The following is a 27,946-nucleotide window of genomic DNA, read 5'->3' on the forward strand; positions in this document are numbered from 1 at the left end:
CCGGGAGATGGCTTTCTGTAGTTTTGGTTGGCTCAAGCGAGCAGAGGAAAACAATTTACTGCAATTTATTTCATTGCAGCAGCTGAAGTGAGCCAATTTGCTTTTAGTTGCATCTGTAACTTCCAATAGATTTTGGTAAAAGTGATGAAACCCAGGGCCTTGACAAGTTAGAGTGGCCTTTCAGAAATGTATATTTGAGTAGAGTACAAGAAATTGCACTTACCATGTTAATTGTTTTCAATTGAATCCAGTAAAAATGAACAACTGTCTTAAAAGAAGTGGCACTTCAAAATCTCTGAAATGAGCATTGGAGTTGAAATTGATTAACAGACACTATCAGATCATTAATTATATGCAGGGGCATATTCACCTGACATGTTAACACAACTGTTTCCAACTCACCTTCACAAATTAGTACAGATTAATGGGATGCATTTCCTCAACATAGCAGACCAGAAATTTGCCCAAACAGAGCCAGGAATTAGCTCATAACTGCTGCTATTTGAGGCATGTGTTGGCAGAAAACTGCATTATAAGGCAAGTGATGGATTATCTCAGCCTAAGTGCACATAGATCTGTTCTTAGAATCCCTACACAGTATGTAAGCAGTCCACCCATCGAGTCCACACCAGCCCTCCAAACAGCATCCCATCCCACCCTACTCTATCACTTTAACCCCGCATTCAGCATGGTCAATCCACCTAATCTGCACATCTTTGGAGTGTAGGAGGAAACTCATGCAGACGAGGGGAGAATGTGCAAACTCCACATCAACAGTTGCCCAAGGGGGGAACCAAACCCAGATCCCTAGGGCTGCAAGGCAACAGTGCTAATCACTGTGCTACCGTGCTAACTGGGCTAATGACTGTGGATGCACGGCTACTCTGAATATAGCACTGGAGAATAGTTTTAGGAAAAACTTGCGATTACATGGTAATTTACATAGCCACAAGTTATCATATTGCACTTGAAAACTAATGATATATTTGTAATGTACAATCTCTATTGTAATATGGGAAGTGTGGCAGCCTCTCTGGAGCCCATAAATGGCACTATGGCAATGACAAGATCATCGACATTTTATGAATGTTAATTTATTTGCCCCCACCCTCATATTTGAGGGTTCTAAACTAAAAAGTGGAGACAAGGGATCTCATGAGACGAGATGAAATAAGTTAAAGGTAAAGGATAAAGCAGGAAAGCAAGGCAGCAATGTCATAATACAAAGTTCCATATTTCTCACTCCTTTCTTTAAGCAAAACACAGGTAAGATGTTTGATTACAAAATTACCTACACAAAATATTACCTTTCCTTCATGTTCTTATAATATCTCATACTGCCAACTGTGTCTCTTGGTGATCTCCAATAATTTCTTTGAAGAAACACCCCTTTCATGAAAGGGTCTAAGAACTGGAGACTTGTGTTCACCCAATTTATTTTAGAATTCCATTTTCTTTCTCGCATTATCTTTACCCTAGCAAGGTCAATCCATGGCCTCTTCTCAGTGACACCCTTTCTCAAATGTACATTTTCACAAACAGATCACTTGTTGCTTGGCCCTCTGTGTTCATACAGCTTGTTATCTTGGATTCTCCAGCATCTGCAGTTCCTATTATCATTTGTTCTGTGGACAGGTTTTTCTCAGGTTGCTTCTTGTTTCAGATTTCCTTGTGAATATAAGGCAAGGACACACCCATATTGATTGCTTTCACCATTGCCAGTTTCTCAGCAGATAAGGTACTTTAAACTATGCTTTTTATTTACTTAGTTTCCTAAACCAATGACCAATTTATTATTTGCCCTACAAAAAAGGCAAGAAATCTGTCATATTTTAATATCCAACCAGAAAATTGGCATTTGCAGATTCATTCCTTCTGTGTCCCAAGGCTTGTACGTTGTGTGTGCATTTCTCTGAATTTAGTTTCATTAATGTTTTATTTGGTCTCAATACTTTTTCAACAGTAGCATGTTTCATTGTAGTACTTAGTACCAATACATCAATTACATCAGGTCTTGTCTACTTGCACAACCAGTTTAATAGTCAAACAATGCTTCTTGTCTGTTTCTTCGCTGAATGCAAAGTTGTGTCTCTGTGAGGATGTGATCCAATTTATTGGGATGCGATTAACAGTAACAAAAAAGACTGTTGATCTAAGTTACTACTGCTTTATGCTGGTAAATAGCTAGGCCTGCATTTAAAGGCCCTCAAGTCTGACTTTCAATCATAGGGCAGAAATGGCTAGCACGAGGGGTCATAGTTTTAAGCTGGTTGGTGGAAAGTATAGAGGGGATGACAGAGGCAGGTTCTTTACGCAGAGCGTTGTGAGAGCATGGAATGCGTTGCCAGCAGCAGTTGTGGAAGCAAGGTCATTGGGGTCATTTAAGAGACTGCTGGACATGCATACGGTCACAGAAATTTGAGGGTGCATACATGAGGATCAATGGTCGGCACAACATTGTGGGCTGAAGGGCCTGCTCTGTGCTGTACTGTTCTATGTTCTATGTTCATACGTTTACAGCACGGAATACCTATTTGGTGCATTACCAACTGTATGATAAAGTTGGTTGTCCCCTTAATGTATACACCAAATTCTTTCCAAGATGACAAAGTGTGAAGCTGGATGAACACAGCAGCAGGCCAAGCAGCATCTCAGGAACACAAGCTTTTGTGCTCCTGAGATGCTGCTTGGCCTGCTGTGTTCATCCAGCTTCACACTTTGTTATCTTGGATTCTCCAGCATCTGCAGTTCCCATTATTTCTGACCAAATTCTTTCCAGATGCCCAACTCATTTTATTTGACTGTTTTAATCAATTGACCTTCTAATTTGTAGCCACAAACAATCAATCATAGGGACTTCTACTTCTCATATAATTCAAAGCCTGTTCCATAGTCTTTGCACTTGTCCTCCTATCTGAATCTACACTATTGCTACAAGATCTCTGTCTCTATGACTCAAATTCCTTCTGCATGTTTGCAATCTTTTCCTCAGGGCCATGTCCGGAAACTCATGCCATATTTACTGGTCTTCTATGTCATGTTATTTCACCAATCCATGGCTCCTACCTCATCTTGCACATTTAGTCAGTGTTGTTGTTTGTGAACAGCTTCCCCTAGACTTCCTATAAAGAAAACTGAAAGAACTGCAGATGCAGTAAATTAGAAACAAAAACAGAAATTGCTGGAAAATCTCAGCAACTCTGGCAGCATCTGTGGAGAGAAATCAGAAATAATGTTTGGAGTCGAGTGACCCTTCGTCAAAACTGTTCTGAGTTTTCTCCACAGATGCTGCCAGACCTGCTGAGGCTTTCCAGCAATTTCCGTTTTTCTTCCTATAAAGGAGTCATTCCTTCCTTCATTGCAACCAAAGTAGGCATGTATGTTACTTTGGTGCCTACTTTCATTTATGGTTCTTTCAGGTAAATAGTATTATTCTGTGCGTGTGCATCTCTTTATCCATCTTCACTCAGCCTTTCACCCACCACAACCTGATTCTCATAATTCTCCAACATATATGTTGCATTGTGCTTGGTGTCCCATCACTTTCTATGACTTCTACATATTCTGTAAGGGTGTAATTAATGCAAATTAGTCTTGAAGAATGCACTCCAACAGTTTGAATTCCGTGCTGCAAAATTACTGATTTTCAAATTCTACCCACAACCTCGCTTAGATATTTCCACACTTTTTGTCTTTCTCTTTTGTAGTATTTACAGTACTATTGCCTATGTGAGGCAATCAGAAGGGCTTTGGAAGATTATATAGATAGAAATGGATACAAGGGTATGGGGAAAATGCAGGGGAATGACACTAAATCATGATGCTCAATCGAAGAGGTGCTGCAGGCAAAATGGACCGAATAGCCTCTTCCTGTACCAAAACAATTCTGTGATTATATGATGTCCCCTGGGTTAAATTTATTTCTGATGCCCTCACAGCGCCTAAGGGCTCATCAATTTTTCTATGAATTCCCAGCCTTAATGATCGCAGAGCACTCAAGTGCTCAGAAACAGTGAAAGTAATTGTAATCCTTTCTCCTCCGAACATTTATCATTCCACTACAGACGGAATTTTTGGATTTCTCCCAAAAACCAATTCGTATGAACTGTAGCCCTCAATCATTTGTGTTGGACAGTTGATGCCCATCCACAGTGTGAGGAGTGGATTGGTTAAAGTGTTACCTTTGTATCATCTGTAAATTTGGAGATTTTACATTTAGCTCAAACTAATTTAAATCATTAACGTATATTGTGAATAGCTGGGACCTGATCCCAATGGTACCCTACCCTGCCATTCAGAGAAAGATCGGTTTATCCCTACTCCTTATAGCCTATCTGCCAATTAGTTTAATATCTTTCTTAATACACCATCCTCAATCCTATTTGCTTTAAATTTGCCTGCTAATCTCTCACTTGGGCTTTGTTGAAAGCCTTCTGAAAGTCCAATGAATCTACTTCCGCTGGCTCTCCCTCTTCAGTTCTACAAATTATATCCATGAAGAATTTGATGAATTTGTCAAGCACTATATCCCTTTTATAAATCCACACTCTGTCCAATCCTACCACTGTTTACCGTGTGCTCTACTATTAAATCTTTTATAATGGACTCTTAGCATTTTCCCAAAACCTGACTTCAGGCTGACTGATCTATAATTCCAAGTTTTCTCTTTGCCTCCCTTTTTTAAATAGAGGGTTACATTATCTACTCCCCAATTTTGTAGGAATGATTCCAGGGTCTACAGAATCTTGGAAAATGACCACCAATGCATCCACTACTTCTAGGGTCACTTCCTTAAGTGCACTGGGATGCTGATTATCAGGTCCTGGAGAGTTATCGGCCTTCAATCCCATCAATATCCCTATGCCTTTTCCCTACTAATACTGATTTCCTTCAGTTCCTCCTTCCCATTAAACCTTGAGCTCCCTGACATTGCTGGTTTTTAAAAACCAAAAGAACTGTGGATGCTGTAAATCAGGAACAAAAACAAAGTTGCTGGAAAAGCTCATCAGGTCTGGCAGCATCTGTGAAGGAGAAAATAGAGTTAACATTTCAGGTCGGGTGACCTGAGGAATGGTCACTGGACCCGAAACGTTACCTCTGTTTTCTCCTCCACAGATGCTGCCAGATCTGCTGTGCTTTTCCAGCAACTTTGTTTTTATTTCTGGTTTTTATTTGCGCCCATCTTTGTGAACACAGAACCAAAGTATGCATTTAGCTGGTCAGCAATTTCTTTCTTCTTCAAGATAAATTTCCCTGAATGTGACTGTACAGGGCCTGCAGGATGAAATGTTGAAAGTGAATACTCAACATCTAGAATCAGGAGGAGGAAAGCCTGAAATTGATGAATTACCAACTAGAGTTAGCGCAACAAAAACACAAGCAGGAACTGCCAGGAAATCTCATCAGGTCTGGCTGTATCTGTGGAGAGAAAGCAGGGTTAATGTTTTGGGTTCAGTGACTCATCTTCAAAACGGATTGTAGTTGGGAAAAAGTTGGTATAAATGCTAAAGAATGGTGGGGAAGGGAGGATGAGTAAGCAATATGTGGACATGAAGCCCTGGGAGAGAGAAATATAATTGGGCAGACAAAAGAATGGGTAACGGTCGGCCTGGGAGAATAAATAGCTGTTAATAGGGACCATTAATGGCTGACAACCATGCTATGGTAGCAGCATGTGAGATAACAGGGTCTGGTGTGCAGGGGTTTGAGTAAGGGCATGGGAGAAGGTGCTCAGGCCTAAAATTTTTGACCTCGATATTAAGCCCAGAAGGCTTCAGGATTCCCCAGCAGAAAATGAAATGTTGCTCTTCCAGCTTGCAATGAGCTTTGCTGGGGTACTGCAGCAAGCCAGAGACAGAAATGCTGGCCAGAGCTTCCATTTGCCTGCCACTTCAATGCACAACTGTGGTCCCCATTAGTAGATATTGATCATTCCAGGCTCACCTTTACCCATTCCTTCATCTGCCCAACTACTTTTCTCCCACTTTAGGGTCTATCTTCACCGATCATTTCAATCCTTCCCCCTTCTGCCACCCATTCTTTAGCATATATACCAACCTATTCCTAGCTACAATCATGTCCGAAAAAGGGTCACTGGGCCTGAAATGTTAACCCTGCTTCCTCTTCACAGATGCTGCCAGACCTGCTGAACTTTTCCAGCAATTTCTGCTTTTGTTTCTGATTTACAGCATCCGCAGTTGTTAGGTTTCTCTTGTTTAAATTTGCTAAGTCTCAATAAAAATGAAAATAAAATTAAATTGTGAAAGAAAGGGAAAAGAAATATGGAAACGATTTAAACTGGAGGAGAAGAAAAAAGAAATGGAAAGGGTAGAGAATAAAGAAAAAAAGACAAATGAAACAAAGAAGCTTGAATTATCAATATAACAGAAAAGAACAAAGAACAGTACATCCCTGGAACAGGCTCTTTGGTCCTCCAAGCCTGCGCTGACACATATTGCCCTTCCACACTAAGACTGTCTTCACTTACAGGATCCGTATCCCTCCACTCCCTTCCTATTCCTGTATTCTAACAGGACTTCTTGAATGTTGCTCTTGTGTCTACTCCCACCGGCAACGCATTCTGGGCCCTCTCCACTTTTTAGGCAAAAAACTTGCCTCGCACATCTATTTTAAACTCCCCCTCCCGCCTCGAACCTTGAACCTGTGTCCCCTAGTAACTGACTCCTCCACCCTGGGAAAAAGCCTTATACTTTCCACTCTATCCATGCTATTCATAATCTTATAAACTACTGTCAGGTTGCCTCTCAATATCCTGCATTCCAGCTAAAACAAACCCTGTCTATCTAACCTTTCTTCATAGCTAAAATACCCCATACCAGGCAACATTCTGGTAAACCTTTTCCGAACTCTTTCCAAAGCATCCACATCCTTCTGGTAGTGTGATGACCAGAACTGTATGTAATATTCCAACTGTGGCCTAACTAAAGTTCTATAAAGCTTCAGCATGACTTGTCTATCCTTAAACTCAATGCCCTTCCAATGAAGGTAAGCATGCCATAAGCCTTTTTTTACTACCTTGTCTACCTGCTCTGTCACCTCCAGTAGTCTGTGGACATGTACAACCAGATCCCTCTGCATATCAGTACTCTTAAGAGTTCTACCATTCACTGTATAATTTCCATCTGTACTTGACCTTCCAAAATACATCACCACACATTTGTCCAGACTGAACTGCATCTGCCATTTTTCTGCCCATGCTTCCAGCTGATCCATATTCTGCTGTATCTTCTGACAATCCTCCTCACTATCCACAACTCCACCAATCTTTATATCATCTGCAAACTCACTAATTAGACCAGCTATGTTTTTCTCCAAATCATCTATGTAGATCACTAACAGCAGTGGTCCCAGCACTGATCCCTGTGGAACACCACTAGTCACAGCCCTCCATTCTGAAAAGCATCCTTCCACTACTACACTTTTTATTGTATGACTAAGCCAGTTCTGTGTCCACCTTGCCAACTCATCCCTGATACCATGTGACTTCATCTTTTGTACCAGTCTGCCATGATGGGCCTTGTCAAAGGTTTTACTGAAGTCCATGTAATCGCTTTTCCCTCATCAATCATCTTCATTACGTTCTCAAAAATCCTGATCGAGTTAGTGAGGCACAATCTCCTCTGCACAAAACCATGCTATCACTAATCAGTCCATCTGCTTCTAAATGCATATAGATCGTGTCCCTGAAAATCTGTTCCAATAATTTCCCTACCCCTGACATGAGACTCACAGGCCTGTAATTTTCAGGGCAATCCCTGCTACCCTCCTCAAAAATGGCACAACATTGGCTCATCTCCAGTCCTCTGGGACCTCACCTGTGGCCAAAGAAGTTACAAAGATATCTATCAATGCTGCAGCAATTTGTTCTCGCCTCCCTCAATATTCTGGGAGAGATCCCTTCAGGATGGGAGGGACTTATCTAACTAAGAAGCGGAGGAAGAAAAGAAATGGAAAGGGAATCTTGAACTTCAAAGAAACAGGTAATCAAACAACATAATCTGACGAGAAAAATACTTCAAAGAAAAGAAGAAGAAGAATTGATAGTTCAGAGGATGGTTCTGATTCCAATGAGGGATATTATTTAACTAAAAAAATCTTTATTTAGTACCTAAGTTTACAAAGGATGAAGTTGACAGATATTTAAACTATTTGAAAAGATAGTTGTGAAGTTGAAGTGGTCAACCTTAATGTTATAGAATGTTTCGATAAATGTGCCTGATCTGGCCATCTAACCAATCAGTCTGTATCCTCCTGTAACCTAAGTCCTTCTCCCTCACTGTCATCCACCCAGCCTATCTCTGTGTCATTTGCAAACTTACTTATCATCCCCCTGACAAGATCTTCATACCTACACAGATATATATAGTTTGTCCACTGATCCCTGTGGTACACCAGACAAACAAATATCCTTTTTCCACCACTCTGTCTCTTGCCACCAAGCTGATTTTGTATCCAACTTGCCAAGTTATCCTAAGTCCCAGGTGCTCTTACTTTCTTTATCAGTCTCCCATATGGGAACTTGTCAAATGCTTTGCTGAAACCCACATGAACTACACTGATTGCATTGCCCTCATCTACACGCCTGGTCACCTCCTGGAGAAATTCGATCAAATTTGTGAGGCATGATCTCCCACTAACAAAGCCACGCTAATCAAACTTTGCCTCTCCAAGTGGAGATTAATCCATTTCTTCAGAATTTTTTCCAATAGATTCCCTACCACTGATGTTAGCCTCACTGGTCTGAAATTCCCTGTTTTGCCTCTATTACCAGTTTTGAAAAGTGGAACTGTCTTGGTGATCTTCAGTCCTCTGGCACCTCCTCTGTGGGTAGAGAGGAATTAAACATTTGGGGCTAAGTCACAGTAATTTTCGTTCCTTTCCCACTGCAGTCATCTTCTTATGGGTATACTTTACTGACGACTCAATTACAGCTCATTTGATACCCAACCATCAAAAAAAAAGTCGCTAAAATGAGTGTGGTTCCTTTAAACAATGAGTCTGGGGAGCTAGTGATGGGAAATAAGAAAATAGAAGAAGAATAGGCAGAACAGAGGCTCAGCAGTTAGCACTGCTATTCACAGCGCTAGGGACCCAGGTTCAAGCCCAGGCTCAGGTGAAGGTCTGTGTGGAGTTTGCACATTCTCCCCACATCTGTGCATGTTTCCTTTGGCTGCTCTGATTTCATCCCACAGTCCCGAGGTTTGCAGGCTAAGTGGATTGGCCATGCTGAGTTGCTCTTAAATGCCCAGGGATGTCTAGACTACATGGATTAGCCATGGGAAATGTACGGTTGTGGGGATGGATCTGAGTGAGATGCTCTTCAGAGGGTCAGATGGACCTGGTGGGCTGAATGACCTGCTTCCACACTGCAAGGATTCTACTAATTGAATGGATATTTTGTGTCTGTCTTTGCTGTAGAAGACACTAGAAACATCTGAGAAATATTTGCAAAGCAAGAGGTGAATAGAATGAGGAAATTAAAACAATTACATTCACACGTGAGAATACTATCAGACCTACATCCTGATGAGTCATTAGGATGTGATGGACTCAAATTGAACTTTCTACAATTCAACTAGCTAATATAGAAGTATTGGGACAGTTCGACACTATGTTCTTGTGTTCAGAGAAAAGACATCAGTTCCAGCAAACAAAGGTTAGCTTCAGGAGTGTGCAAATGGAATCCTCTCATTCCTAGAAGATACTGGCATCTCCTCTATGTACGTCTGATCCACCTATTTCTATTTTAGACTTGGGGCAGCACAGTGGCTCAGTGGTTAGCACTGCAGCCTCACAGCACCAGGGACCCGGGTTTGATTCCACCCTCAGGTGACTGTCTGTGTGGAGTTTGCACATTCTCCCAGTGTCTGCATGGGTTTCCTCTGGGTGCTCCGGTTTCACCCCCCACAGTCCAAAGATGTGCAGGTTAGGTGGATTGGCCAGCTAAATTGCCCGTAGTGTTCAGGGACGTATAGATGAGGTGGGTTATAGGGGGATGGGTCTGGGTGGGATGCTCTGAGTTTCAGTGTGGATTTGTTAGGCCAAACGGCCCGTTTCCATACTGTAGGGCTTCTATGGTGATTTTAGCATCAGCAGAATCCTTTATATTGCTGGAAAAAAGAGATGTGCTGCCCTAGCTTTTTGTCATTTTATCATCAGGACAGAATCGCAATATCAAATCTCAAAGGAAACAACTAATTATTCTGCACAATAAAGAGGATGTTAATTGGTTTGCAAGTGGACTCTGATTGATAGAGATGTTGCTATGGAGCATGAATGAGGAAACACTGAACTGTTAAACTTTGTTTCATTTCAAACCACGCAAGTCAACACTGATTGGTAGGTATTTATGCACACCCTTGGTGAATTTGTCTTCCTTCTTCAACTATTTACCTTTCCATTTTGGAGCTTTTTTTTCATCCACTGGCTTTCCAAGTGTTGCTTTGCATACCCGAATAGATATATCTCTGAACAGTAAGGCATCCAAATGACCTTTAGTGGATATTTTCAGCATTTTAAAAACAATTTACATGCAACTGAATTCCTAATTTGCCTCTGTCCATACTATTTAAAAGCTTTCTAGACCTGAACCAGTTTTTCTTCCTCTGCCTTGTTTTGGTGAGTCACATAGAGGGACTGTTCACATGACCTTACTAATATAGACCTATCATTTCACACAGAATATTAATCATAATTGACTTTCCAAAGCTGACTGATCCACTGCATCTTTCCCTCTTTATTTTTGTTCTGGCAATGTCTAACAATCAGCCTAATACCTCAGAAGTACTTCGATGAACAGTCCAAAGCACCATAGCTAATGGGAACTGCAGATGCTGGAGAATCCAAGATAACAAAGTGTGGAGCTGGATGAACACAGCAGGCCAAGCAGCATCTTAGGAGCACAAAAGCTGACGTTTCGGGCCTAGACCCTTCATCAGAAAAGGGGGATGGGGAGAGGATTTTGAAATATATAGTCCGCCTCCCCCTCTCTCCCTATTTATTTCAGAATCCTCTCCCCATCCCCCTTTTCTGATGAAGGGTCTCAGCCCAAAACATCAGCTTTTGTGCTCCTAAGATGCTGCTTGGCCTGCGTCTAGGCCCGAAACGTCAGCTTTGGTGCTCCTGAGATGCTGCTTGGCCTGCTGTGTTCATCCAGCTCCACACTTTGTTATCTTGGATTGTCCAGCATCTGCAGTTCCTATTATCATATGTACATTTTGTTTGGTCTAGTATGCCTGTTGCTTTTGGATGTATTGATTACTCCACTTCCACTGAAAAGAAAATCAAACTTCTATGTTAAGGTGTAACAACCCACTCCACCATCAACCTCCATGTCCACACCATTGTACACTGTTTACTCTGGCTGTGGCAGATGAAAGCCAAAACCAACCATTTACAGGTTCAGGTCTATTCTCCTGCCCATCTATTAGATCTTGACAGGCTAAAGGTGACGGTAAACAGAGATGATCGAAGATTTTCAGTCTTAATTAATTTTGGCAATCAGTGAATTTATTTATAATGACTTGTGCTCTTCACCATTAACCTCACATAGTGTTTTTATTTTACAGCTAAATAGAATCCTCATTTATAATCTTATTTTACAATTTGCATTTTATATAAAGAAAAAGGAATTCATTTCAATATCAAAAATCATTTTACTAGCTACGAAAGGAAATTCTTAGTATTATGCACAATTCGTAAGAGCTTGGTAACACTCCATCTGTGTTGAAACAAAGTAAGACATTGTTTTTATTTTTGTACAGTGATCATGAATATATTCTTCAGTAAATTAAACGCAAACTATCATCAATGAGGCAGAAGTCTTCCCTGGAACTGATATTGTTGCAATGATTCTGTCCCACTTTTATATGAAATAATATTTATTACACAGAGCAATAACTTGATGTTTAAAGCATTTTTACCTCGAGGTATATTGTAGGACACAAATCAATTATGTTGTAGCTGCTTTGTGCCTAACTTAGATGGCCCTCAGGAAATCCTGAGCTTGCTGTCTGAGATTCTGAGCTCCACACTACAGGTGTGGTTTGTGTTCATTATTCTTAGATTTCCAAAATGTCTTTTCTACCTGAGTCATTATAAATTAAATAATTCATACTTGCAAATTTTAGATGTACAAAATCTTTGGTGCTTGTAAAATCACCATTTTGTGTTACTGGCAAAGGCTATTTTCACTGCTATTTACTCCTTTTATGAAACCAATTCCTATTACTTTATCCTGTTTTAAAATGTAGTATCAAATACATTAAGAATTCAGAATATTGCAAGAGTTGTGAGATGCATTTCCGAAGCTTTGAAGCAGCCTTCTGGTGGTTGTGACTTGTCTTTGTCCAATGGTCGTTGCCAAAAGAGATTTGCAATTGAAGGACAATGGCATTGATGTATTTTTGTAGGTATGCCAGGGCAGTGGTCAAAATATTGTTAAAAAGGACATAATGAAGAACATTTAGAGTGCTCCTGCGTGACAGACGTCACAAATATACTTTTAGTCAGGTATGTTGAAAATCTGGACCTTGCTGTCTTCCGCACCATAAACATTTAGCTGATCTGCTGAAATGTAATGTTCTGATTCTTTTCTGCAAATATTCAATAATTAATGACTTGCTTTCAAATTTCAAATGTTTCCACATCAGCAGGATTAGGTTTCCAATTGGGATTGTAAATTGGATGCAAAGTAGGACTGTGTTAAATATGTTTTCTTATTTGACATTGCTATTTTAGGACTTGTAATTCCGTCTGGTTTATAGTTCTTCAGATCAGTGTCCCATGAGGAATACAGCTCTCAAAAGAATGCTCATTTCAGTGGACAAATGAATGGGTCAATAAGGCAACGAGCTACACAAATAAGGAAGGACTCAAATTCATTCTGCCTCTACTATGGGAACAATTTCGGTGAGCCAAGTGAGGAGAGATACCTGCTCGGATAATGTGCATCAGCAGGTTAAAATCTAGATAGGTTAACGAACTTGTTGTAACACACAATCTATGTAACAATGAGAAGTGGTTATTTGCACAATGTCCAAGGGGCCGAAATTTGTTTTGGGTGGTTTCGAATCAATCACATGCCATACCCCTATTCAGTTTCCATAAGACCATAAGATATAGGTGCAGAAGTAGGCCATTAAGCTCATCGAGTCTGATCCCACCATTCAATGAGATCATGGCTGATTAAAAATATATCCACCTTCCTCACTAGTCCCGTAACACTTGATTCCTTTACTGAATAAAAATATATCAATTTCAACCTTGGATACACAATGATCAGCCTTGACATTCCTCCACAGTAAAGAATTTCACTGGTTCACCATCCTATAAGAGAAAAAAATTCCTGTTCATCTCCATCTTTAAAAGGCTAACTCCTTATTCAAAGTTTGCACCCTTTGGTCCTTGACTTTCCCACAAGGAGAAACAATCTTTCCACATGTACCCTGTCAAACACCCTCAGGATCTTAGATTTTTCAATAAGTTCAATGAGCATATATTCAACTTACTCAACTTGTCCCCATAAGAATTCCTTCCATACCTTGGATCAACCCAGTAAACCCTGGACTGCCTACCAAACCAGCATATTTTACTTTAGATAAGTGGACCAGAACTACTACTCAGTATTCCAAATGAGGTCTGAGTAGTGCTTTGTATAGTTTTAGTTTTATACTCCAATCCCTTTGAAATAAAGGCCAACACTCCATTTGCCTCTGCTATTCCCTCTGAACTTGGATGCTAGTTTTTTTGTCATTAAATCTTTAAGACACCCAAATCTCTCAGTGCTGCAGATTTCCGCAGTTTCTTTTCTCCCCATTTAAATTATATTCTTCCTAATGTGCAGAATCTCACATTTTTCCACATTACATTCCATCTGTCAAGTTTTTGCCCAAACACTCAACCTGTGTGTTTATTAATGACAACAGTAAATTGAATTTATTCAGCATCCTAAACACAGTGAAAAATGCTAAGTGGTTTCAAAGTAGCGTAATCAAACAAATTTGACATCGAACCACAAGAGGAGCTATCAAGACAAGCAACTGAAAGCTTGGTCAAAGTGGGGTCTCTTAAAGGAACAGGGAGAAGTTTCTTTTTCTCTATTCGTTCATTAGATGGTGACATCACTGACACGGCTAGCATTTATTTCCAGTCCCTAATCGCCCTTGAAATGAATAGCTTGCAACAGACCAGTTAAGAATCAATCACACTGCTATGGGTCTGGAGTAATGTGCATACCACCCCGCCTTTCCTAAAGCTCATTCGTGAACCAGATCGGTTTTTACAACAGTCGGCAGTGGTTATATAGTTGTCATTAAGCTAGCTTTTAATTTCTCTTTTTAAACATGTTTCTTTAATGTGGCTAAGAAGCTTAGGAAGTTCAAAACTTCAGGCCTAAGCATCTGAAAGCACAGCCTCAAAGGTCGAGTATTAAAATTGGGAATACACCAAAGCCAGATTTAGATAGATGTGGATATTTTGGAACAGGTTAGTGATAGGGAGGGGTGTGATCACAGAAGAATTTCAAAAGAAGGATGGGCATTTTAAAGTTGAGGAATTGCTCAAGCAGAAGCCAATACAGATCAACAAGCACAGGGGTGATTTTGAAGAGCACTTGGTAAACTGGCCAAACAGGAGCAGAAGCAGGAGATATTATGAGGATTGAAGTAGGAATAGCTTGGTGATGGAAAGGATTGTAATCTTAGCTCTGGGTTAAATAGGACGCTGAGTTTGTGGATGATCTGTTTTAAGCTCAAACAATAGTCGGTGTAACGTCCAATGTGAAAAAGAGAAAGAGAGAGAAAGGACCAAGAAGTGGCCGACAGAAATAAACAGGGAGAAAAATCAATGATGAATCTGTGGGCAAGTGTCACAGCAGTCCAGGACCCTTTGGCTGTGTAGGCCTTGCTGGTCGGGTACATACCAATGCTGGTGCAGACTAAACCTTCTGCAACCCACAGCTTCTCTTTGATTCACAAAACTCAACATTATTGATGTTCCAGAGGCAAAGTTACTGCTGGCACAAATTAAGTTGAATGAAAAAAAATGTGCAAGAGAGAAATTACCAGAATGCTCTCTGAAAAGACGGAAAACAAAATATTGAGGAAATTGATGGAAGAGTATCATTTAAGCTATTGATTTAGTCTTTTTGCTGTCACTTTTAAATGAACTTTTTGTGAATTGTGTAACATCTTCTACATAAACAACTTCAAGGCCAATAAGACATAAGAAGTTCAAAAGATATGGGAGCAGCAGTAGGCCATTCCGTCCATTAAGTCTGCTCTACCATCCAATGAGAACATGGTTGATCTGACAATCCTCAACTCCAATTTTCTGCCTTATCCCATTCATTACCCTTCATTCCCTTCCTGACTAAAAATTTGTCCGTCTCAGCCTTGAATATAATTAAATGTCCCAGCCATGACAGCTCATGCAGGAAAGAATTCAAGAGAATCACCACCCTCTGAGAGACGAAATTCCTCTTTATTTCTGTCTTAAAAGGATGATCCCTTATTGAGAGATTATACCTCTGATCAATGACCTCCCCCACAAGGGGAAATAACCTTTCTGCTTCTACTCTGTCATGGCCCCTAAGAACCTTGTATGTTTCAAGAAGTACTCCTGTTATAATTCTAAACTCCAAGGAGTACAGACTCAACTTCCATGACTTTTCCTCAATAGATGACCCCTCAATCACACCACACTATCTGAATATTATAATGACCATTGCTGTCTGGGGCTTGGTGGATTGTGAATATTGTTCAGATGTGGAGAAACAGACCACTTTCTCACTTTAGACATTCCACATTAGCATTCCAAGATTATGAACAGGAGTAAAGTTTTCGGCTCAACCATATGCCTTAGACCCAATCACTAATCGGTCTGTTTGTTTTTTTTTCTTTATTCATTCACAGGATGCGGGCATCGCTGGCTAGGCAGCATTTATTGCTTCCTAATTGCCCAGAGGGCAGCAAGGAGTTAGCCACATTGCTGTGTGTCTGGAGTCACATGTAGGCCAGACCAGGTAAGGATGACAGTTTCCTTCCCTAAAGGGCATTAGTGAACCAGATGGGTTTTTCTGACAATTGACAATGGGTTCATGATCAATATTAGGTTCTTAAGTCCAGATATTTATTGAATTCAAATTCCACCATCTGCTGTGGCAGGATTCAAATCTTGGTCTCCAGAACATTATCTGGGTCTCTGGATTAACAGTCCAGAGATAATACCATTAGGCCATTGCCTTTCCCTATTACAAAGGAAGGCTGTACAGAAGAGACAGAGTGGTGTAATCTGGGCCTCTGGATTAACAGTCCAGCGACAAATGTGTGACATTTTTCCCATTTCTGACACCACAGGTGATTGTCCACAAGTAACGAGCCAGAGGATACCATGCACATTCGGCCCTAGTCCACTAGTGTTTGGTTCGATATTCCATCTCACTCGACTGGGCAGATTCCAGGGTTCAGATATGAAAAATCAAATTAAAAGCAAGCCGATGTTCAACCAGATACACATTCACAGAAAATCCACTGCAGTTTTCAAATAAGCATGGTGATAAAATCAAATCAGATAAGTCCATTTTTTTTGGCTGCACTACATTGTTTACAACATTCTGAACCTTCAGATAAAATTATTACCCCTTGGCCCATGCCGATGCTGATTTTTAAAAAAAATCAGTGCAAGTAAATGTTACACGTTGATGGTTCTGGAAATTTTGAATCTGCTTATAAAGCAGATTGGCACACTTACTTGAGGTCTGCTTGCTGCTGAGAGATATTGTCACAAAGGCTAAGTCGGGGGCACACTGCAGTAGTTTAACATTGATGGAAGTTGCTGAACGTCAGCTTACTGAAGCCTGCAAACCTAATATTGCCAAAACAGATCACATTACCAAAGCCACAAATTATTTAAAAACATTCAGGAGGAAATATTTGAACTTGAAACTGAATTACATTATTACATCAAGTTCCTCTGTTTAGTTCGAGCACAGTCAGGTATACTGGAAATGGCATTTTCAGATCCCACTTTCTATGTGCACCTTATTAATAACTCAAAATTCCACCCTCCAATCTTTAACTTGTATTATTTTAAATCATTTGCAGCTTTAAGAGATACTCATTATTGCGTTACATTACTCGAGGATGAAGGAAAATGGAAGATTATATACTGGACATGGAAAACACAAAACAAGAAAATTCCAGTGTAGTTATCACCCCTAATCTTTTTGTTCACTGTGTTGTGTGCTCTCCAACCTGCACTCGAACCATGAGCTATGATAGCATCAGGTTCACATGCTGAATAAAGGGAATGTTAAACACTTCATTAATTGGCACCTCCTGTCCAATACCAATAACTGTATCAACTGATACCCAGCAAGCATGTTTCTGTTTATTAATTCACAGGCTATGAGTGGCACTGACTAGACAAGCAATCATTACCCACCTCTAATTGCCCAGAGGTAATTCTGTTAAGAGTCAACTCACATTACTGTGGATCTGGAATCACATGTAGGTCAGACCAGGTAAGGATGGGAGTTTCCTTCCCTAAAGGGCACTAGTGAACCAGATGGGTTTTTCAAGACAATCTACAATGTTTTCATGGTCATTGTTAAACCCTTAATTCAAGATTGATAGCCCAGAGATAAGACCAATAGCCCATGTGATTTTCATATTACTCTTTGTAAACCCATTGACCCAGCTTTCCACAAAATTAGAAAAATCATCATTGGATCTTGTATTTGCCTTTCAAGCTTCAGCTGGCTGACATCTCTGACACAAAATGCTACTTTACTTCAGCCCCAAAAGTTTTCACTATGGTTATAAATATAGACCTTTTGAGGATTCAAATCTATCCAAAAGTTCTGGCGTTCCCTAATCTTCAGTTCCAAACATTTAATTAATACAGGGTCTACTTTGGAGTCAAATTTATTCGCAAACCAATGGCCATAGTCAAGTAGCCACCTGAGCTCAGCAGAGCCGTAGATGCAGACACTGCGGCGATGAGTTCCTGTGCAGGGTGGGTAAAGCACCTCCTCCAGGTAGCTCCACTTCACCAGCCTAACCTTACTCTGCAGATCAGTTACATCAGCCTCAGAGCGAGAGAGCTCACCTGGCACCCCGGGTACCCGGACCATGCTTGCCCAGAAGTGCTCATCTGGTGAGTAGGTATCTGCGGACCAGGCGAGAAAATCTTTGGCCACCATGCTGGAGGTGATGTATTTGGTAAAGTTGTAACTCAAAACAAAATAGGCACTGCCAGTAAATACTTCAATATTGTGGGGAGCGGGGTCCTTCAAAACATCAGTTTTGATGGGTATCTGTCCATCATTGTTTGAAGGATCTGAAAGCTTGTGGTGATACATGAATCGATCCTTTTTAATATCAGTGGGCTTCATAGATTCCAACATGTTAGCTCCATTCAGTTTCTTCAACTCAAATACCAATTCAAAGTTGGACCGCAATGGTAAATCTTGGCCACACAAGTTGATCACATACTTCCATTGGACAGATGATTCAAGAAGATCGGACAAGCAATTGAGATCCGCCTGTAGTCTGGAAATGTGAGCATAATGTACCAATTCCAATTTTGATGCAATGAACACATTTGGAAAACATTTGGCCAGGTTGTCTATGGCGGATTTGAATGAAGGTGAGGATTTCTGGTCATAATGAATGCAGTATATATTCTGAGGCATGTAAATCATTTTCAAGCTTCTTTCCACCATAACAGCATCTTTATGAACTACCATAGAAAATGCCAAAGGGTACTCCTTTTCCACTTCTGAGATGAGATTGTTTCGAAATCCTCTTTGCAAAAGGTATGGATCACAGTCAGATGTCATAAACTCAACATCTTCATCTTCCAGATCAACAATATTACCTTTGCGTATTTCTAATGTTTTACCTACTTCCACTGGGCTACACTCGTAGATGGCGGTGCAGTTAATTTGAAGGTTTAATTGCAAGTACTTGCTGTTCTTTCTATTGCGCACATACTGAGAGGTGCTCCAGAAAGGTTCGACCAACCATGTTTTCTCTGAACCTATGACCATTCCATGACTGTAGAGGAGTTTTAATACGCAGGGCAGTGCAAAGGTCAAAAGCAGTAAAACTATCTTCTTCAGCTTAAATTTCACCGTTAAATATTTGCAAAGCATTCTGCAAAATGCAAAAAACATCATTGGCCGTCAGTATAATCTAATTTGGGCATCATTTATGATAGTGGTCTCATACAAAACTTCACTATTTAAGACAAAATATAACCATTTAACCATACAGATTCACACAGAAGGGAACCATGTGGCCCAGCATTTCCTAGAATTTTTCAGTTAGTCCCACTCCATCAATCTTTTCACTTACCCTTGTATATTTTTCAGTTTCAAGTGATTTTGCAATTTTGTTTTAAAGGTCACTATTAAATTGACATTCATTTCCTCATCAGACAGTGCATTCAAAATCCTAGGCATTTGTTAAGTACAAAGGTTTTTCCTCTGGTCACCTCCAGTTCTTTTTACCAAATCATCTTAAATCTGTGCCTTCAGCCCTTGGAAACATTTACACTTCATTCACTGTATCTAATGCCTTAATGATCTTAAACACCTCTATCAAATAGTCTATTCGCTAGTTCTAAGGAGAATATCGTCAGCTTCACCAGTTTATGCATTGGAGCTATAACCAGGGCTAATAAATTTCTGGATTGAGCAAAGTTCTTCTGTATCCTTGGTAAAGTTTTTCCTAAAGTATGGTGCCCAGGATTACACTCAGTACTCCAGCTGGGGTTGAACTAATGTGTTACATAGGTTTAGCTATAACATCCTGACTTTGTACTTTAAGGGATGATTTATGTGAAATGCTGGATTCCCCACCCCTGTCCCTAACTCTTGATTGAAATGTCCAGAGGGAGACTACTGAGTGTATGAGCTGGTCGTTTGGCATGGGCTTCCTGCAGCTAAATGCAAGTGGTGGTGATTAGATTAGATTCCCTACAGTGTGGATACAGGCCCTTCGGCCCAACAAGTCCACACCGCCCCTTGAAGCATCCTACCCAGACCCATCCCCCTATAACCCACACACCCCTGAACACTATGGACAATTTAGCATGGCCAATCCCCCCAGCCTGCACATCTTTAGACTGTGGGAGGAAACCGGAGCACCCGGAGGAAACCCACGCAGACACAGGGAGAATGTGCAGACTCCACACAGACAGTCACCCGAGGCTGGAATTGGACCTGGGTCTCTGGTGCTGTGAGGCTGCAGTGCTAACCACTGAGCCACTGTGCCGCCCCCTGATAATGGGGCCATGAGCACTAATAAGCCATTTAAGGGCCTCAACTGGCAGTCCGGCTGCCCAACCATTGGTTTATAGACCAGGTAAGGAGATGGGCAGTGATTGCCTGCCTGCTGGATTTCACATGACACCCCTTACCCTACAACCTTCAAATTGTCTGCAGGGGGAGCATTATATCTGGCACCTCTATCCATCAAGACCAGGATCTCAAGTGCTTTTATTATTTGTTTTTAGTTTAATTATTTATTTTCAACTTTTCAGCCACCTTCAAAGATTTCTGCTGAAACAACTCCAAACCTCTGTCTTCTTGAAACTCCTTTAAAACAGCTCCAGTTACCTAGTACTGCTTCTCTTCATATTTCCCACCAACTTCCGTCACATTATCACTTCCTGTGTTTAATTTATTTACAGCTTGTTTTCCTCAGTTCACCCTTGCTCTTGCAGATCACTTTACATCTATGCCCTCTCGCACTTGTTTCTTTTACAGGTTCTCTCTGTGCAACCCACTCACGATTTTGAAAACCTCCATTAAATCTCCTTTCAGCCTTTTCCTGTCCCAGAAGCATAGTATCAAATTCTTCAATCTATCCTCTTAACTGAAGTTCCTCATACCTCGATTCATTTTTTTAGACTAGATTAACAGTTTTATCTTTATTTCCTTTCTTGAGCTGGGGTTTAACATTTACATTCTCCCAGGCTATGTATCAAACTGAGGATTGGCTGACTGAGGTCAGCGCCATGACAACTTCTCTCTCTTATTCCCCTTAACAAACTAGGATGTACCCCAAACAGATTGAGTACCTTCTTCATTGCCATTCTTTCTATTTTTATCTAGTCCAGTACCTGGTAACCACACTTGCCATGCCTTTGGCAAAATCTTTTTCTTTCATAAACACCAATGCCAAGTATTCATTTAGTACTGCAGCCTTAAAATTATAGCACTGTGGAAAACTTACAGCACAGAGAGAGACTATTCTAATCCCTACCTTTTGATATGTAGCCTTGCAGATTACAGAACTTCAGGTGAAAATTCAGGTTTCCTTCAAATAAGTTCAGCATTTCTGTCTTAACCACCAAACGGGGGGCAAATTCCAGACATCCACTATCCTCTGGGAAAAGAAAATGTTAACAGGTCTTTCCAGACCAGTCTATCCAAGCCCCTGATTATTTGGTATATCTCAATTAAGTTAGCCCTCAGCTTTGTCTGTTCTAAAGAAAACAATCCTAGCTTATCCGATCTTTCCTCATAGCTGGAGTTTTCTAACTCTGACAATATTCTTTTTAATCTCCTCTAACTACCCCCACCCAGGCAGTGCATTCCAGACCACTACCAACCTTTGGGTGAAAAAGATTTTCCCATAAACCCCTTCCTTTCACTCTAAAATTATGCGCCTTCGTTATTAACTTTTCAACTAAAGGAAACTGTTGCTTTCTATTCACTCTTGTCCATGCCCCTCGAAATTTTATACACCTCAGTCAGGTCCCTCCAACAACCTCGACTTCTCCAAAGAAAACAGCCTGAGCTAACCGACTAAAGTGCTCCATCCCAGGCAATATCTTGGTGAATCTCCTCTGCAATGCCTTCAGTGCAGTCACATCTTCCCTATGGTGTGGTGGCTAAAACTGCAAACAGTACTCCAGCATTGGTGAGTGGGGTTCCACAGGGCTCTGTCCTTGGGCCTCTACTGTTTGTAATTTTTATTAATGACTTGGACGAGGGAATTGAAGGATGGGTCAGCAAGTTTGCAGACGACACAAAGGTCGGAGGTGTCGTTGACAGTGTAGAGGGCTGTTGTAGGCTGCAGCGGGACATTGACAGGATGCAGAGATGGGCTGAGAGGTGGCAGATGGAGTTCAACCTGGATAAATGCGAGGTGATGCATTTTGGAAGGTCGAATTTGAAAGCTGAGTACAGGATTAAGGATAGGATTCTTGGCAGCGTGGAGGAACAGAGGGATCTTGGTGTGCAGATACATAGATCCCTTAAAATGGCCACCCAAGTGGACAGGGTTGTTAAGAAAGCATATGGTGTTTTGGCTTTCATTAACAGAGGGATTGAGTTTAAGAGTCGTGAGATCTTGTTGCAGCTCTATAAAACTTTGGTTAGACCGCACTTGGAATACTGCGTCCAGTTCTGGGCGCCCTATTATAGGAAAGATGTGGATGCTTTGGAGAGGGTTCAGAGGAGGTTTACCAGGATGCTGCCTGGACTGGAGGGCTTATCTTATGAAGAGAGGTTGACTGAGCTCGGTCTCTTTTCATTGGAGAAAAGGAGGAGGAGAGGGGACCTAATTGAGGTATACAAGATAATGAGAGGCATAGATAGAGTCGATAGCCAGAGACTATTTCCCAGGGCAGAAATGGCTAGCACGAGGGGTCATAGTTTTAAGCTGGTTGGTGGAAAGTATAGAGGGGATGTCAGAGGCAGGTTCTTTACGCAGAGAGTTGTGAGAGCATGGAATGCGTTGCCAGCAGCAGTTGTGGAAGCAAGGTCATTGGGGTCATTTAAGAGACTGCTGGACATGCATATGGTCACAGAAATTTGAGGGTGCATCCATGAGGATCAATGGTCGGCACAACATTGTGGGCTGAAGGGCCTGTTCTGTGCTGTACTGTTCTATGTTCTATGTTCTATGTTCTATTGGCAAAACCAAAGTCTGTAGCTCCAACATAACATCCCTGTTTTTATAAGCTGTGCCACAACTGATAAAGGTAAGTGTCCTGTATGCCTTCTTATACCCTATTAAGCTGTCCTGACACCTTCAGGGATCCATGGTCAAGCACCCCAAGATCCTTCTGTACTTCTGAGCTTCCTATTGTCCAATCATTCATTGAGTACTCCTTTGTCTTGTTCCATCTTCCAAAGTGTATCACTTCACATTTCTAAAGGTTAAATTCCATCTGCCACTGATCTGACCATCTGTCCAATCCACTTTACCCTCCTGCAACCTAACATTTTCCTCCTCACTGTCAACCACCCAACCATTCTTTGTGTCATCCACAAAGTTACTTATCATCCCTCACACATTCTCATCTGTAAAGTTTATGCATATCAAGAAAAATAAGCAGACCTAGCAGTGATCCCTGTGGGATACCAATGAACACCAGGCTCCAAGTCTCACCATTATCACCCTACTCTGTCTCCACAGTGAGGCCAATTTTACATAGAACATAGAACATTACAGCACAGTACAGGCCCTTCGGCCCTCGATGTTGTGCCAACCTGTCATACCAATCTCAACCCCATCCAACCTACACTATTCCATGTACGTCCATATGCTTATCCAATGACAACTTAAATGTACCTAAAGTTGTTGAATCTACTGCCGTTGCAGGCAAAGCGTTCCATTCCCTTACTACTCTGAGTAAAGAAACTACCTCTGACATCTGTCCTATATCTTTCACCCCTCAATTTAAAGCTATGCCCCCTCGTGCTTGCCATCACCATCCTAGGAAAAAGGCTCTCCCTATCCACCCTATCTAACCCCATTATTTTATATGTCTCAAGGAGACATATATTATTTTGGATCCAACTTACCTTGAATCCCGTGAACTTTTACCTTCTTTATCAGTTCGCTAAGTGTGAAAGATCTTGCTGAAATCCATATAAATGACATTAACTTTTTACACGGATGGGATTAAGTGCGCAGAACATGCTGCCAGGGAGGTGGAAGAAGCAAATAGCAATGTTTAAGAGGCATTTAGATGGCTATATCAACAAACAGGGAATACAGGGATATGCACAGGGAGACAAGATTAGTTTAGAAAGACATTGTTGCAAGCATAAACATTATGGGCTGAAGGTTGTACTGTTCTATCTCTTACGTACCCTTATCGTCTCACTTGGGTGTTTCCTCAAACAATTCCATCAGATTTGTTTAACATTACCTCCCTCTGACAACGCTATGTTGACTATCCTCGATCTAACTTTGCCTCCCAAATTGGAGATTAATTTTCTCATTCATTGTTTTCTCCAATAACTTCGCTGTCCCACCGATCATAATTCCCTGGTTTGTCTTTCACATCCTTCTTGTAAAGTGGAACTAATTAGCTGTCCTCCAGTTCTCTGGCACCTACCCATGGGTAGAGATGATTTGAAAATTTGAGTCAGTGTAATTTCGTCTTTTGTCATCCACAACAGCCTGGGGTACAACTCATCCAGATTTGTGGATCTGTCCACTTTTAAACTTGTCAAAATCTCCAATATCTCCTTACTTCTTTTATCAATCTGCAAAAGAACTTCACAGTCAATCTCAGACACAACACAATATATAGCTGGAGGAACACAACAGGCCAGGCAGCATCAGAAGAGCAGGACAATTGACATTTCGGACCAGGACCCTTTGTCAACTTTCCTGTCCTCTGATGCTGCCTGGACTACTGTGTTCCTTCAGCTCCACTCTGTGTTATGCTCTGGCACCAGAATCTTAATGTCTCTTTCACAGTCAGTCTTCCTGAATTCTGTGTTTGCATCCTCCTTTTCCTGCTAAAGACAGATGTGAAATAATCATTTAACATTTGAATAATGTCCTTTGGACTCACACACCGATATCCCCCATGTTCCCTAGTACGCCCTACACTTTCTCTTCCCCCTAAAATACCTGTAGAATATCTTGGGATTCTCCCTGATCTTGACAGCCAATGTTTTCTCATGCCCCCTCTTTGCTCCCCAAACTGCTTTCTTGACTTCCTTCCTGCACTTTCCATTCTCCCCTCAGGCCTTCCTTGTTTTGCTCCCTTTGTACATGTTGTATGTTTCTCTTTTCCTTTTTATTCAGTCCTGAAAATTCCCAGATATCCAGAGTTCTTTGGGCTTGTTGCTCTTACATTTCACCCTAAAGGGAACACCATGGGCCTGTACTCTCCCCAGTTCCTTTTTTCAAATCCTCCCACTGTTCTGCTGTAGGTTTACCGTCAAGTAGCTGTGTCCAGTCTATTTTGGCCAGATCCTGCCATTTTTTTGATCAAATCTGCCTTTGTCAGCAATCACTCACTGAGAAGTATTTGCCACCTCGGAAATTTCGTGTCATTCCGTGTCCAGTGTGCCCCTCTGTGGCTGATGAACCAATGCTACAGCCTCAGTTCCTACCACATTTGGTAAGAGTTTCAGGGAAATGGAATTAGTTCTTGACCTTGATTCTGCTTTACCTCAATCCAAAATCCTGTTTTGCAGACGATCTTTCTCCTTTTCTATAATAAGCTATGACACATGGTGTTTCGGTCATTGTCGCTAAGATGCTCCACCACTGGAGCATCTTGTGCAATGAATTCCATAGATTCACCACTTTCACCTTCACGGTCTTGTTTCTTAATCTATTGCCTAACTCCCTGAACTCTTGATGTAAGACCTCATCCCACATTCTGTCTATATAATTGGTACCAACGTGTACAACGATGTCTGTTTTATCTACCTCCCCATTCAGTGAAATCCCTATATCTCAGCTACTATGGGATTTGAATGCACTTCCTCAGACCATTAGCCTGTGCAAATTGATCATTGGTCTATGACATCACAAGGCCACCATTTCCCAACACCACCATTCTGACAGTGAAGACATTCAGTGATGGTAATGCCCTTGAATTAAGTAAGAACATTGTTGGCCTCAATTCTTGCAAATGATGTGACACTGTGGATGGTCACTTTTGTAGCCGATATGCTACTGACCAACATCAGTTCAAACCTGGATATGTCCAGGTCTTAGAGATAATGGGAACTGCAGATGCTGGAGAATTCCAAGATAATAAAATGTGAGGCTGGATGAACACAGCAGGCCAAGCAGCATCTCAGGACCACAAAAGCTTTTGTGCTCCTGAGATGCTGCTTGGCCTGCTGTGTTCATCCAGCCTCACATTTTATTATCTATGTCCAGGTCTTGCTTGATATGGAGAAGACATGCTTCAATACTTGAGAAATTGTAAATGGTGCTAAACATGGCAAACATCCCAGTCCCAAATGTATGATGGGGGGGGGAAGGTCATTCATGAAGCATCTTAAGGTGATAGGGCATAGGACCTCCGCAGAGAAATACAGCTATGTCCTGGAGCTGAACTGACTGATCTCCCACAACCCCAACCACCTTCCTATGTGCCTTACACATATGCAGTAAGCTATGCCGCCATGCCAAACCAAACCGCACTGATGTGGGGAAGGGCATGTTACACACTCGCATCAGCTCTATAATTCGGCTCCTCTGTCTTTGTTTTTAAAAACTTTAAAAAAATTATTTTTCATCTATCAAATTACAGATTCTGGCAGAAATTACAGCAAATCGAAATAAAATGTTCTCTATTGAAGAGATTTGTGTTAAAGAGATTACAACCAAACTAAAAAGAATCAGCTCCCATCAATTTACTCGAAATATTAAGGATCATTTTAGCCGGAACATTAACTCTTATCTCTCTCACCAAAGGCTGAGTTTCTCCAGCATTCTGCCTGGCTGTTACGCCGACACCTTCCCCGAAGAGATTACATTAGTAGCAAGCGGTGAGGTAGCGATCCGGAATTCGGACTCACTTCCTCACCATGTGCTGCTGTTACGAAAACTTCAAGCGGAGGCGAGGTTGCGGAAGTAGGTGTCAGTAAAAATGAGACCTAAAAAGGCTCTCAAGCCCTGGCAGACAGAGAGACCCGCTAGAACACTCTCAGATTATTCTCCAACAAAACCGAGGAACTGGCATGGAAATTCCAAGAAAACGTGGGGGGTGGGGGGGTTGAAGACTAAAACGGATTAATTGATAGCTGTCTGGGTCTCTGAGCCGCTGTGATTTCCAGCAATTTGCTGTTTACAGCAGAGACTCCAGCGTCTGCAGTTCATTCGTTCCAACTCCTGGGTCTCATGTGCTGTCAGGATTCTATGCCAAGCCAGAAGTTGTGAACGGATCACACGTCGCTGGAACTTGAACGATTTGTAGGTTACCACCGACACACACACCCCAGCCCGGAGTGTGATCTCTAGTCGGGGCACAAGTCAGGTCGAATAAGTAACTCCATACGTGGGTTTAGAGTCAAGAGCCCAGGGTGGGAGACCTCACCCCCTTTATCCTGAGGTTACTGGAACGGCCCCGACATCAACAGCAAGAAAGATCCCAGCATTCACACCCCCAAACCCCCCCATGACCAGTGACTGCCACCCCTGTCACCCAGAGGGCCACAGAGACAGCACTCCCTCCCCTCCGTCAGCCTCCAGCTTACCTCTGTCTGTCCACCTGTGTTTTCCCCTCTATCTGTGTCTGTCTCTCTCACACACACACATACTCCCAGAGCACGGTCACTTCCTGTTACTGCGGCACTGGACACTTTGGGAATGTCCCGAGTGAACTCTTCAGCAGATCCCCCACGCCGCCAGTTGCCTTCATTGAGCTGCCGCCTCGCCTTGTCACGGCCCCGGCAGTGAGCAGCGCTAGAGGAAGGCGGCGGGGCTAAGCTCCCCGTCAGTCAGACTCGCACTCACTTCATAGCATCAACTCGTTGCGTGCAGCTCTCCGCCGCGTCCTGTCGACTGGGTTGTTGGGGAGCGGTGTACAGCACGCCGCAGATCGGATCATGAGACACACCTATCAACCGGCTCAAACTAGGCGGAACATCTTCAAATCAGAGCAACTAGATTGAAGAGAAGGAGTGCGGACAGTAAACGCTGAT

At 41.7% G+C, this 27,946-nt stretch overlaps 1 protein-coding gene across 3 annotated transcripts; it reads right to left on the minus strand.

Moving 5' to 3' along the window:
- Positions 1-11,592: 11,592 nt before the first annotated feature.
- On the minus strand, positions 11,593-27,847 carry LOC125450848 (beta-1,3-galactosyl-O-glycosyl-glycoprotein beta-1,6-N-acetylglucosaminyltransferase 4-like). 3 transcript variants are annotated; one of them, XM_048527175.2, is made up of 2 exons: positions 27,759-27,847; positions 11,593-19,178 (listed from the first exon to the last, which is right to left on the minus strand). In XM_048527175.2, the coding sequence occupies exons 1-2, from the start codon at positions 27,761-27,763 to the stop codon at positions 17,813-17,815; spliced, it is 1,371 nt and encodes a 456-aa protein (XP_048383132.2). In that variant the 5' UTR covers positions 27,764-27,847; the 3' UTR covers positions 11,593-17,812. The 3 variants fall into 3 exon arrangements, with proteins under 3 accessions (XP_048383132.2, XP_059500783.1, XP_059500784.1); XM_059644800.1 differs by lacking the exon at positions 27,759-27,847 and adding an exon at positions 27,500-27,752; XM_059644801.1 differs by lacking the exon at positions 27,759-27,847 and adding an exon at positions 26,713-26,823.
- Positions 27,848-27,946: the final 99 nt, after the last annotated feature.

Source organism: Stegostoma tigrinum, chromosome 3 (genome assembly GCF_030684315.1).
Source record: "Stegostoma tigrinum isolate sSteTig4 chromosome 3, sSteTig4.hap1, whole genome shotgun sequence".
Lineage (NCBI taxonomy): Eukaryota > Metazoa > Chordata > Chondrichthyes > Orectolobiformes > Stegostomatidae > Stegostoma > Stegostoma tigrinum.